The sequence below is a fragment of the Oncorhynchus kisutch genome, linkage group LG18 (genome assembly GCF_002021735.2).
Source record: "Oncorhynchus kisutch isolate 150728-3 linkage group LG18, Okis_V2, whole genome shotgun sequence".
In the NCBI taxonomy this organism is placed as follows: domain Eukaryota; kingdom Metazoa; phylum Chordata; class Actinopteri; order Salmoniformes; family Salmonidae; genus Oncorhynchus; species Oncorhynchus kisutch.
This window is the reverse complement of record NC_034191.2, coordinates 31185649-31198921: the sequence shown is the minus strand read 5'-3', so window position 1 is coordinate 31198921 and position 13273 is coordinate 31185649. Positions and strand designations below refer to the sequence as shown.

General features: G+C 40.6%; 1 protein-coding gene across 4 annotated transcripts; it reads right to left on the bottom strand.

The window, feature by feature from the left end:
* Positions 1-3257: 3257 nt before the first annotated feature.
* Positions 3258-13195, bottom strand: tbx2b (T-box transcription factor 2b). 4 transcript variants are annotated; one of them, XM_020508026.2, is made up of 7 exons: positions 12264-13195; positions 10854-11130; positions 9289-9435; positions 7728-7804; positions 7252-7439; positions 5791-6404; positions 3258-4947 (listed from the first exon to the last, which is right to left on the bottom strand). In XM_020508026.2, exons 1-7 carry the CDS (start codon positions 12620-12622, stop codon positions 4513-4515), a joined length of 2097 nt encoding a protein of 698 aa, XP_020363615.1. In that variant the 5' UTR covers positions 12623-13195; the 3' UTR covers positions 3258-4512. The 4 variants fall into 4 exon arrangements, with proteins under 4 accessions (XP_020363615.1, XP_020363618.1, XP_020363617.1 ...); XM_020508029.2 differs by having other exon boundaries at positions 7252-7421; XM_020508028.2 differs by having other exon boundaries at positions 10863-11130; positions 12264-13193.
* Between the last annotated feature and the right edge of the window lie 78 nt (positions 13196-13273).

Sequence of the window (13273 nt, the reverse complement as noted above, 5' to 3'; positions counted from 1 at the left end):
AAGTAAGAAAGTCCACAAATGAACTTTTAACAAAGCCACACTTTTAACAACAACTTAAATGCATTCCAGGTGACTACCTCATGAAGCTGGTTGAGAGAATGCCAAGAGTGTGAATGCCATCATCAAGGCAAAGGGTGGCTACTTTGAAGAATCTCAAAAATAAAATATATTTTGATTTGTTAAAACACTTTTTGGTTACTACATGATTCCATGTGTTATTTCATAGTTTTGATTTCTTCACTATTATTCTACAATGTAGAAAATAGCAAAAATAAAGAAAAACCCTTGAATGAGTAGGTGTGTCCCAAATGTTGACTGGTACTGTGTGTGTATATATATATACAGTATATATATATATGGAGTGAAAGGTGTCTTTTCAGGCATGTGTCTTTTCAGACCGCAGAGCAGGTGAGAGCTTCCAAGGAAATGTTTAGTAGCTTACATCTCCCTCCCTCCTTGCTGGTCTATTCTGGGCTGATATCTGCTTCCTTGCTGGTTATCTCCGCCAGGAGATCTGTCTCCACTCCCCCAGTGGTGGGTTGTCCGTGTTCTCACCCAGCTCACGTTCTGAGATAGCCACGGCATGGGCACGAGATAGGATGGAGGAGGGACTCCTCTTGCCCCCAAGATAATTACCAGCTTGTGTAATTCATTTAAACTGATTGGAATCTCGATAAGATTGTTAAAATAACGTTTTTAAGTTTACTTTTGCAAGTTAACCAATAACTTGTCTGTTGTCTGTGTAACAGACCGCTAATCACCAGAAAATCATCAGCTAATCATCAGTGGCTTTAAGTGAATAGGCTACTAGTTCTATAACATAATATAATTCAGATTATATCAGTTGTGGAAAGTTGAGTTGGGAGCAATCAGCAAAAGAAGATGTATTACTTTAAAATGGTGCTGTCCATGCTGTCCATAATGGCACAGATACAAAGAGTAGTTCTCTATATCTATGGCCTGTTGTTTACACATGCACCTTGTAGTTACAGTTGTTTGTATACAAATATTATTAATCTAACTCAAACAATCTTTTCATAATTATGCAAAAGCCTGAACATGTTACTTTGTGACCAGTCTCCCCTAAAAACATGGAAACCATGTGTTTGATGTGTTGGATACCATTCCATTTATTCTGTTCCAGCCATTACTATGAGCCTGTCCTCCCCAATTAAGGTGCCACCAGCCGCCTGTGGGTAAACATCAGTGAATCTACAGAAGCACACAGAACACATATCTCAACTGTGATGGACAAACAGATTAGCATCAACATGTCATTGTCTGGCCCTGATTTTAGTGAAAGGAGTCTGTAGCCTACTCATCATGAGTCATGCTGGGTTGGTTGGTTGAGATCAGGAAGAATGACCATTTTTCATACCCATGGGAATGCATGTGAAAATGTGGTCAAAACAGAATATTAAATTACTGTAGCCGTTTTTTTTTTTACAAAACAAAAACATTACATGAATAACCGTATATAACCATATAAATAATTGTAACCTAATTAAGATGAGCAAGAGATTTTGAGTTATCTGGTTTAGTCTTCTCTTGTGCTCTTTTGAATCATGCACACACTTTTAATTAACTCGTGCACACATATTACTTCATTTTGTTCCACCAGGCCCGGTAGAGATTCCGTTCATGTATTTTGTAGAAACAATAGAAAAATAGTAGCCTACACTGATCAGTGAACAAAGTTGTGAATAGTCTTGGCCTTTTTACCCCGAACTGTCACCAATCATTAGTTGCGATCCATGAGTCTGCTAAAGGAGCCTATTGATCAGTCATTGACTGATTGCTTTAGACAAATAGTTTGTTATCCGAGAGTGCGAGGTCGAGTAGCTCACTCTTTTAATTGAAGATAACAGAGTGGGCAACAATGGCCCCATAATAGAATGAGAGTTTTGTGATTATTGCTGCAGAAAGAAAAGAAAAGAAACAAGAAGGGGTGCTCTAATTAGAAGAACCGTGGCTGGCGGGATCTCCCCCTGCTCCCCCTGCCATTGTGCGCGGGTGTGGGGAGGCTGTGTGGCCGGTAGGCAGGCGACAGGCGCCGGTTGCTGGACAAAGGGCTGTCTGCTGCCAAAGGGACTAGGCGTCCAAGCACCCATCCTCCCAAACTTCCCAGCCTGAGCTGTGGTGCTTAATTAACCCTTTCACGGTGATACGGGACAATTTGTCCCCAACCAAGGCATCTCTCTCACGCATAAAATATGTCCATACAATAACAAAGTGTTCATCTGTACTAGCTCATGTGAACACAATATTTGCGTAATTTTTGGAAAGTTATGCCTTCAGTTTCTGTAAGCCATTCGTCAACAACAACAAAAAGCTTATAAGTCCTATGATATGTTGGGCGCTACTGTTTAATTTAATTTGTGGCAAATTTCTTAAGGAAAATTATTATTCATTTGACCCTCCTTAAAAGTCCATTCTTGTTGATTTGAGTAGACTGAGTGGACATACAGTTGTGTGTCATACAGTTTTTCCCATTCACTCAAACAGTTAACTGCGTCTATAGGCCAAGTGCTATTGAACGTGCAGAGGATATGTGCGGTTGAAGTGGAGAGGGGGAGACGGAAGTGGAGAGGGGGAGACGGAAGTTCAGTGTCTCGCCCTCCTTTAAATACTCCTATATTACTATTCTGTTCTATTAATAGTAGAATACAGACAATACTACAGGAAACACTTATATAAACACTAACAGTAGCTCAGTTTAAAAAGAGATGTCATCACTCACGCTCCTCTATTCAACGGCATCGCAATGTAAATATGACAATTATAGGCCTTATAGGCCTAATAGTTATGAGAATAAAATTATTTGTAACTAATGACAGTTATACATTCTACATTGCTCTTATGAACAGAAATATACAATACATCGATATGCCTTTTCAATATGATATAATGTAATATTTCGTTTGAATTTGTTACACAATCATCACTGATAAAGAACTAGAGAAATACCGGGCTGAAAAACTTGAATTTTATCCTCAAATATACTGCCGACAGGGGGCACCATACACTAAGATAACTACTTAGGTCTTATTTCAATTTGTAAGGGGTATTATCATTCATTTAGAGGCCTCATTCATCTGATGTTGGGAGATAATAATAATAATCATCATAATTAAGCTATAATTATAAAAATAGGTAGCATATATACATTATTAATAATTAATTTAAAGTATTATTATTATGAATTTCAAAGATACTTTAACTGTATCCAATAGGTACAAAATATGAGTGAACACAACTTTAACACATTGTTTTTTTAATTGAAATTGTGAGATAATTCAACAAAAAATCACAACCAGCATAAGCGAGATACGCTTTCAATTTTAAATATATTTATATATATAGATAGATATGCATTATGCCCCATTTAAAGAGAACTGTTATCATCCTCTCCTGTGTTGGAGTGAAATGACCTGAGGTTTTCCTACATCTCTGCCTCTCCTGCAGATAATAGTCAGGTAATGTGACAAATAGGCAGCTTTCTCTCTATCTATCTCTCTTTGCTGATATTAGTTTTTGCAGACAGAGATAAACATGGCACACATGTTAGTTTCCTTCATGTGTCACAGGCAGATAATCAGCTATGCATTACAGATAAAAACTTTCTGGTTCAAACCAACAAGCGCCTAATAGCTTTCATTTTCAGAATACGTTCATGTAAAATAAAAAAGAATAAAAAGCAACGAGTTAAACTCTAAATATTATATACACGTCAATGTACAGTCTTAAATAAATTAATACCAATTGCATATTCTTGGATTCCTTTATAGCTTATTTACAGAATTTATTTTAATTACATAAATAATTCAAACAAAAAACATCTGGCAGAAACGATAGGCCTAAGCGTTCTTCTATCAATTATTTTTCACGGAACGTTCATTTTATGCATCCCTTTTGAAATAATAGCCTATGTTTTAAAAACTTTTGGGATGTAGCTTGTTTTCCTGTCGTTTTACAGGTTGCACCTTCTCCATAATGCGGGCAAAACGCACACCAGTGTTCATTCAGTACTTATGCTGCTGTAGTGCTGCTGCTGTAGTGCTCTCATCATTTAAAAAAAGCACGTCTATTGATTATAGTTTAAAACTGTTCTCTCTTCAGTCCCTAAAAACAATGACACGACGTTGCCACTGTCGTTTAACATCAATATGCTCTACATGAAGAATGTTGTTAGTAGGTTTTCCTCCTTGAGGTATCCTCTTAGTGTGCTCAAGTTTTAGCCAGACGCCTAAAAATTCAGTGCCCACTTTTGGTTTTCATATTATTTCGATGCTTCAGTTTCCTATAATATTGAAAGCGTACCCCACACAGAAACAGTAAGTGACGACGCTGGTTCTCTCTCCTTCATTCCCTGCCTCTTTTCTCAGTCCAGGCGCGCGAAAAGGTAGGCCTGTATTGACATTTCCTCGCATAACGTGCTGTACAAAATGTCTCATAAAGTCCTCTGATATTTCAAGCCAAGTCGTGGTGGAATATATTATTCCATTAGTAGGATCACTTAGGAGAGTCTCTCGGGGGGTACGTCTCTCTCTGGCTCTCCAGGCCGCTCACTAGTCTCTGGATGTTTTGGAGCTCATTGATTGAGTCCTTCATCGATTTGGGGGAGCTGGTCCTATGACTCGACCCCGCTTTGTGGTTGTGGAGCTCAGGCACGGGACTCGTCTCCCTGCTGCCCGATTTGGACGACTCGGAGCTGGGGTTTAGGCCGCCTGGCAGGCCGGTGGTGAATAGACTTGTGCTCTGAGCCATAGACACGGGGAGCTGATAAGGGTTGAACCGGAGCCGGGGGCGGGAGCTGGTGAGGAAGGGATTTCTCGAGAGCGAACTGGCTGTAGTGCTAGCTGGCATGGCGGAGGCCGCGGCTGCAGCCGCAGCCATGTAGGTGTACGGGTACGGGAACAGGCCTCCAAAGGTCGGCATGGAAATGCCCTGAAATCAGACAGGAGAAAATGGCAGTTAGTACTGGGACCGTGATAGTGATATATTCAGGCCACGATGTAGCCTACTCAAATGACTAGGCTTACTGAACCTTGGGGAGCCAGCTCAACGACCAAATTACGCACGGCCTGAATAGCTAGTTCACTTCAATAATTAAACCTACAAGGAATTCGTCTTCTACGATGTTAAAGAACCCGTTAGAATAATGAAGGTTATATGGATGGGATGTTAAAAAGGAGAATGCTTATTCGCATTCCAAAGGGAGGTAAATAAAAGCCAGGCCTCTCGTTTTTACTCCCACACATTCCCTATGAGTGGTTGATTTATGGGTGGTCTTCTAACGCATGTTCTTTTAAAACAAATATCAGACTGCTTTGAAACACCATTAACAGAACTGTTGTTCAAAATAATAATAATAATAATAATAATAATAATAATAATATAGGCCTAGACATGTTTTGGTCGCTCTTCTGGCAGCATGTATCCTTTCACTGCGGTAAGTGTGCAAGAGCCCCAGGACTCCCTAATCCTAGTGGCAGTGACCTGATAACTCAACAACATGCTGCGCATGTTTAGTTATGCCGAGATTGGGCCTGCTAAATATGGCCAGTCACATGTACAATACAAGGCGTCTACAGTGGACTTTAGGCAATACGTTTGCACATACTTTAGTTTACTTGTAAGACTCGTGCTTTGTTAGTCAACGTCTATTCTAGTGCTAAATAATAATGTCCCCAACGGTGTTGGCGCCATCAAACGAGCATAAAGGGCTATAAGTGATCACTGAGTTCAAACAAACAATTTGTTACCGTGTAGAATTAAAGTCGCCCTTACCTGAGAGGCGAGCATGTGCTGCGATAGATGGAAGGGGAAAGGGTTCGGCGCGCCCCCGGTGCCCTGTGCGGAGAGGCTGCCGTTTTCCATACCACTTGCTCCGGATACCGAGGCCAATAGATGTCCCATGCTCATGGCAGAAAACGCACCTGGTCCCATAGCGAACTGTCCAGGGTGAAATAGCATTTGTCCGGCGTTCATTGGATTAAAAAACTGCTGGCTGTGCAAGCCAGACAGGGCCAGACTCTGCAGGTGGCTCGCGCTGAAGTGTGAGGGGCTCTCTGTTTGAACCATGAGCGGGGAGAAACTCTCTTTGGTTGCGCTTATCGCGCCGCTGTCTGCGGTGTCCTTTTTTGAAGAATCTGTAGTGTCTTTCCTGTGCCTGTTCTCCGTTTTGTCTCCTTTCTCAAGGTTCCTTATACTGAATATGGAGTCGCTCGACTTTCTTGAGTCCGGATAGTCGTCTTTCTTTTCCAGACTCGGCTTTTCCTTCACCCGGTCCTCGCACCTCGGGCTGAAGGGAGAGGGCGGCTCCGGTTCAGGGCTGTTCGATGCGGTACAACGCTCATCCTGATGATCAAGTTCTTGCTCACTGTCAGTACAGGCTTTATCATCTGTAATAATACAAAAAGTTGTAGTCAGAATTGGCTGTAAGTTTTGTAGGCTTAAATGTAAAATAACTGACAAAATGCCATGTCATGCTCAGACTTAATTGAAACAATTTCTTAAATAATGGAAAGTAAAATATCAGTTGAAACGGCAGTGGTTAAAACATTCACACCCACACGTGATGATTTTAATTGTACAGTCATGATTTAGTGTCAACATGCCTTGTTAACCGTTTCCTTCCTACATGTCAGCCCAAGAGTTTGACTCGGAGCGTTAACATGGGGCTTTATGTTGTATTTTTAGGAGGCCAACTCTCTTTGTTTCCTAAGAGTAAATAGACTTCAGTTATGGATCGAAAGTTGAGCGGACAGCAGTTGCTGTTTTTCGATGGTTAAATAGCCTGATTAAGTCTATGCATTACAAGACGAAACAGTTTTTAATATTTCTATAGTAAGTGAGTTGAACAAATAGCCTGTCACAAAATAACACTTTAAATCTGAAGAACAGGAGCTGCTGAAAACATTCAAAGTATATTTTGTAATTAGAAAATGTACTATAACACTGTGTTTTCTTGGTAAATTGCACATAGATTTCTATTCTGTAAATTTAAAATGTATATTATTTGGACATAATACATGAAATGAAGTGGACACAAACCGTATACTGTTGCAATGCACAATGTGGGTATAGGCCTATAGCCTATTCTCTTAATAGGCTAAATTACTAGAGGATTTGGCCTATTGTCGACTTATGTCAGCCACCGTAAGTCTAAATGCCATTGGCCACAATGGCATTATTATGTTTAAGCCTATCAAACGAATTGAGATTTAGGTTGAATATAATTTATCTTACCTGGGCTGATTCGACTGAACCTAAGCGGGCTGGATCCAGGTCCGATTGGAGAGTGTGCACCATCTCTGCCGGTTGTTGGTTCACTAGACGAGGCATCAGAGTCGCCCCCGTCTCGGTCTGCTTTGCATTGGTCTTCATACATCCGCAGAGAGGGAAGGGTCAACTGTTTCCTAGAGTTGAATGGTTCCCTTTTAATAATAGTGGGTACATGTATTCAAGTAAGGCATCCATACACCATTAACATGACATCAGGGCAGCTGTGGGCCGACCTACATTCAATTATAAGCCTACATCAGAGTTGAGAAAAGCATGCATTTTGTCATTTTTATTTTGTTAACTAATAAACAGTTGAGGCATGGCTAAAACATGCATAACATATGTCCTATGCATATGATCGTATTATGATAAATATAATTTATATAGAAGTGGGCTAGACTACACAATGTGATGGGCGAATCGACATAGCCTATGCTTACCTTTTCTCTCGTCTTCCATTTCCGGTGTCTCTGAATCCTTTGGCAAAAGGGTTATTATCAATCTTCAGCTGTGTTATCTGAGGACAGGAAATGGAGAAAATATATTAAACAGTGCTGGGTGTAAACCATGAAAAATAGACCTAACCAAGACGTTAGAATTAACTACTACTACTACTAGTAGTAGTAGTAGTAGTAGTAGGCCTTAACTCGGCCTATAGGTACAGGCCTAATAATGAATTGACCTATATATATGGTCACGTGTTTTTCTCAACATGATTTATTCTGATATATTTCTCCCACACACATAGTGTCCCGTTAAACACACCGAACAGAACTCACTCTGTTGAAAGGAAGCCCCGGTAGATGGTGCATTATTAATGGAGGATTAATGACGAGGCGTTATTCTCACGACCCCCATGAGAAACATTGTTTCTCCATCCATTTTTTTCCGGATAGCTGAGTGGGGGCGACTTGAACAGATGACTGACTATCTTATCCATAATTAATTATGTGGTTTGGATCATTGCTACTTCATGCAAGGCTTGTATGGAACAAATACTGCATGGGCTTTGGAGCCACCCCCGTCACTGGAACCGCTGTGCACGCTGCTTGGTTTGTCCTGTTTCCCCCCTCCTCATCTTGTATGGAACTCTTGAGGAATTCGCGAATCGACCAATCAGGGAATCGCAGTTCCCCGTCTGTCACGCTTTGATTGCGCAGGCAGCCTCTGACACTGTGTAGCTCGCGGGACAAACTGGCGAGGCTAGTGCCTTCTAATCGATTGTGATTTTTTGCCATAAACTTTACGATAGCAACAAGACCACCACACGGACGCCAATTAGACTCAAGGAGGGGGAGAAGAGAGGGGGTCGCAGGGAGCTAGATAATTTTAGACTGCAACTAAAATAAATACTCAATATATCAAATCTAGGAATTACTGACACCCCGAAGAACCATGAGATATCCGTCTTTAACCAAATGGTGTCCGTGTCCAAAGATGCGCCATCTAATTAGATTTGAATGGAATTGTAGCCTTTAGTCAACAGCAGCAACTCGTCCATAGTCCATAGCCCATAGACGGAAAGACAACAGCAAGACAACTTTTTCAAATACGTATTTTACTAGGCAAATATATGCCTGCAATTGTAGGCTAAACTGGTTACGTAAGGTTAACCATAACATTTGACAATGACGACCAACATGCGGTTTGATTGGGCAGGTGCATTTAGTCCTACAGATTTAAAAACCCTGCAGAAACGGTTTCACTGTAAAACTTCGGACTAAATTCGCCAACAAAGGTCATTAAATGCAACAAGGTTGTACAAACGAGTGAGGCCATCGAATTCCACAAATGAGCCAACTTTTCACAGCATAAAAACAAACAAAACAAAAACGAAATTGAACCTCAGATTAACATTTTGCTGATAGAAAATCGTGGCATGTATGTGAATACAGGCCCAACCTCACATGGCAAGGTTATTTCACGGACTCTAACATTAATGTAGCCTGTGTTAAATTCCACTTTATTGTACTGTATTGTGTAGGCTACTGTATTGCTTACCTTGTCGTTTTGATAAGCTGTGACAGCGATGAAGTCTGTCTCTGGGAACACGTATGTCCTAAACGTGCTGTAGGGGAGCTTCAGGATGTCGTTGGCCCTCACGATATGAAACCTGGGCTGGTATTTGTGCATGGAATTAAGAATCGTCTGTGGAGGGAAGGGAAACAAATAATTATTAGCATTTCATCGACACCATCTGATGCTAGGCCTATCTCAAAGTCACTCTTAGGCCCATAAGTGAGTAATACAATACAATCATGTACATCACATTAAATTAATATATGTTATTATTATTTCTTATAAAGATTATCATTCATAACAATAAGTCGGTCTATTCAGAATTGGGCCTACTGCGTATTCTTAGAATGCAAGAGAACACACCTTTGGTCAACACAGATCGAGATAGAAAACAATACTAAAGATAAACATTCATGTAATATTGGCATTACCACATATGCTGGCTAACCTACTGGGTATCTGATAACATTTATAACACATGTATATTCTATACATTCATTAAATACTACAACATGTAGGCCTGTACACACTGACTGGATAATTAAAGATACAGGTTGGATAGCATATGGTAAAATGTAGGCCTAGATCTATTAAAACACGGTCTGCAACATTTTGCAAAAACGTCTGGATGCGTCTGGCATGTAAATGTTCAATTTGTTTACAGTCGGTTTGTTTGCACATAGGTTTATGAGCATTGAACAAACACACGCTGTAACACTGCAGCTTCTCTCTAGCCGACTTTCTGAGGCATCCATAATTCTCCTCTTCTCCGCGGCTTATTTTTTACAGTAGGCTACAAACAGCACTTCAGGGACCAACAGCGAAACATGATCGGCCTTCGAGTTCGAGTACAGGCTACATCCACACATTGTTTTTATTCCACGCTGCTCAAGCTGGCTCAAGACAGTGAGGCTAGGTCAGAATAAAGCAATCAAACCTATTTCCACTCTACCCAGTTTCCTTGACCAGATTTCTGACTCTCATAATCCCCATGTCTCAAGAATTGCCCCTTTGCTTATATGATTTAAAACAATAGCACATCTAATACTTGAATCGTGATTTCAATCCTCTTCCTCAATCGTGTAAATCTTAGTTTTATAAATGTGTAAATGCGTTATATTATTAACCTACTATATCTACCAACAACAAGAGCATTCGTGATATTAGATTTATAGTCTACTTTTATGAAGCTTTAGACAATAATATATTGGGAGATCATATTTGGAAACAGGCCTATGTCGACATTGAACACTGGGGGCATGTCCTTCCTGCATGTCGACAGTGGCAACAGCGTGGCAATACTAAGCCATACATATTGGGGAAAATGCAGTGCCAATACATTAGGCCTACTAAAATAATGTTGCAAATAGAATAAGAGTATCCAAGAAATATAGACATATCTCGCTCATAAAATCCAACAGTATCTGTCTTTAAATACACTGTGTTACTCCATAACCTAAAACATATGCTGTATAAAATGTGTGTCATGTATTATTATTAATCACAAATACAATTGCGTGTTTAAATGTGAATAAAAGTCAACATACAGTACTTACAAATCCATGCTTGTCCGATATATTGTTGGTCAGCTTCAGTTTATGAAAAGCAACAGGCTTGGCCATCCACTGCTCCCCGGTAGCCGGGCTATCCGGGTGAATGTACATTCTTTTGGGCATCTCCGGATCGGCCTTTCCCGCTACCATCCAGCGAGAATTGTGGAACTTGTAGCGGCAGTCGTCGGCAGCAACTATATCCATCAATAGAATATACTTGGCTTTTTTATCAAGCCCATTTATTCTGACTTTAAACGGAGGAAACATTCTCCTGGAAGACAGACAATTATGCGTGGAATTAGCTGCATGTAGGCTTATTCATAAACATATGACATTTAATGTTGTCAGACAAGACACAACAATCTGGCAATAACATTGTATTAACGTGTCATTAGGCGAGTCGCTCTCTCCTTTGTGTCCAGGGAAAATGCAACACTATTTAATCGATAAATTATAAAGTAATATTAATTGACAGAACTGTTCTTTATAATAAAATCATTCAATCGAATTATGTACATGCAACTTTGAAAATACCATGATAGTTGTAGGAAATAAAACTAATAAGTTATCGGCCTAATAACCTACTTAAAAGTATTCTGTATTTATTTGATGATTATAATATTTATATTATAATATAATATTTTAGGAATTCGTCTGTAATCAGTCAAGTGAAATATATTTATGACATGACACTATCACTTAGGTTAAATCACAATCCTCTTTTTCCAGTCTGTCAGTCTGTTTACAAAATCCAGAAGCTCAACTGTCATGACAGAATGCAGTTTGATCCATATGCTGGTATCGTTTTGCTGACTAAAGCCAGGGGAGGGTTTTTTCCCTCTCTGGCAAGACTACTAACCTAAACTAAACTCAAAACGGCTCGTCTTTAATGCATTCAACATTTTCTAAATATAGCAAATATTGATCCTTTACGGTCTCTGATAGCGTCTGGAGGAGACGCTGTCAAAGACGCTCCAAACTTGATTATAACAATCGTACCATCGAAACTAAATAACATGCTATAAGTCAGGTCACAATAGTACGCTGTGATTGTATTTATCACTTTTAAGTTAAATACGTTAAACGTTAAAGAACAGACAATAATCTACAAAGAATAACAGCATCACATCGCGCCAGTCTAGCCTACAGCAGGCCCTGTAATATTGTTTCGCTGTAATCCTAAATGTAACTACCTCTTTCGAACCCTCTTGCTTTCGCCATTATCTTTCTGAAGCGTTACAGAATAAATCTGAACACAAGGCACATCTGAACACAAAGCCTATACAGTATGGACAATATTTGTCCCACCAAGATTTACATGCTATAATCGCCATTGATGGACAGAGAACAACCATGACGCTGTAGTCAACCTCGCTGGCAATAATTATCAGAGCACACTCTCACCTTCCAGATTTGGTAATAACCATCTCTGTTCCTATTTTGTGAAACTGGTCCCATAGGTCCTTGGCCTCCAGTGTGACTTTAGGGTCGTCCTCCACCTCTTCCTCGGGCTCCAGGCTCTTCAGGCTGCGGAGATGAGCCGCCTGGTGGTGGTGGCTGAGAGCCGGGTGGAGCCCTGCCTCCGCGGCTCCAACGAGGTGGTCCGACATGGGCTTAGTAAGAGCCGCGTGAGGCAGAGTGAGCGTCGGGAAGAAGGAAGGCTGCGCGGCCGCTAGGAAAGCTGACATGGAGAAGTCGGTCGGCCGGTGAGCGTGGAAAGGGTGATAAGCCATGGCAGTCCCTGTGAAAACTGGATCTCTCATCGGTGCATCCAAAATATCGAAGTGAAATGATGATATACAGTGCGATTCTCCCCCCTCGGCAAAAACAGTAGGACAATTTCCAGAATAATGTATTGTTATTTCTGTAAGAAGTATACAGAAGTAATGTCGAATACTGTGCCAGATAGGCTATGAATAGACGGGTTATAAGACGGTTATTAGCAGAAAAAAACTGAATTGATAGGAACTAGCCTATACTACACGTAAACTCCCGTTGCTGGTACCTCCACGAAGTGCAGTAACAATATCTGTCAAAGATAGTGAAGCAGCTACGCTTTGAGAGCAGAATCGGGGTTTCCTTCTTTCTCTCGACCAGTCGCTTTGAGAAAAATAAGATGTGCCTCTCTGAAGGCTGAAGCAATCATTCCACACGGACACGGAGTTGAAATGGTCTTGCCCTGTTCACTGAAGAACTGTGACTATCTCACATGTTCTTCCTGCCTCGATCCCAACACTAATGAACCAAGCCCCTTTGATTGCTGATTTTACGCTTTCTGGACCAATTGTGGGCCTCTATAGGCGTGGTTTTGACAGCTCCTGCCAGACTCGAAGAGAGGGGGGTGGACAATAAGGTGTCGGAAGCATTAGCAGTAAGAAAACATGTCAACAGAATAAAATATTAACCAATGACAG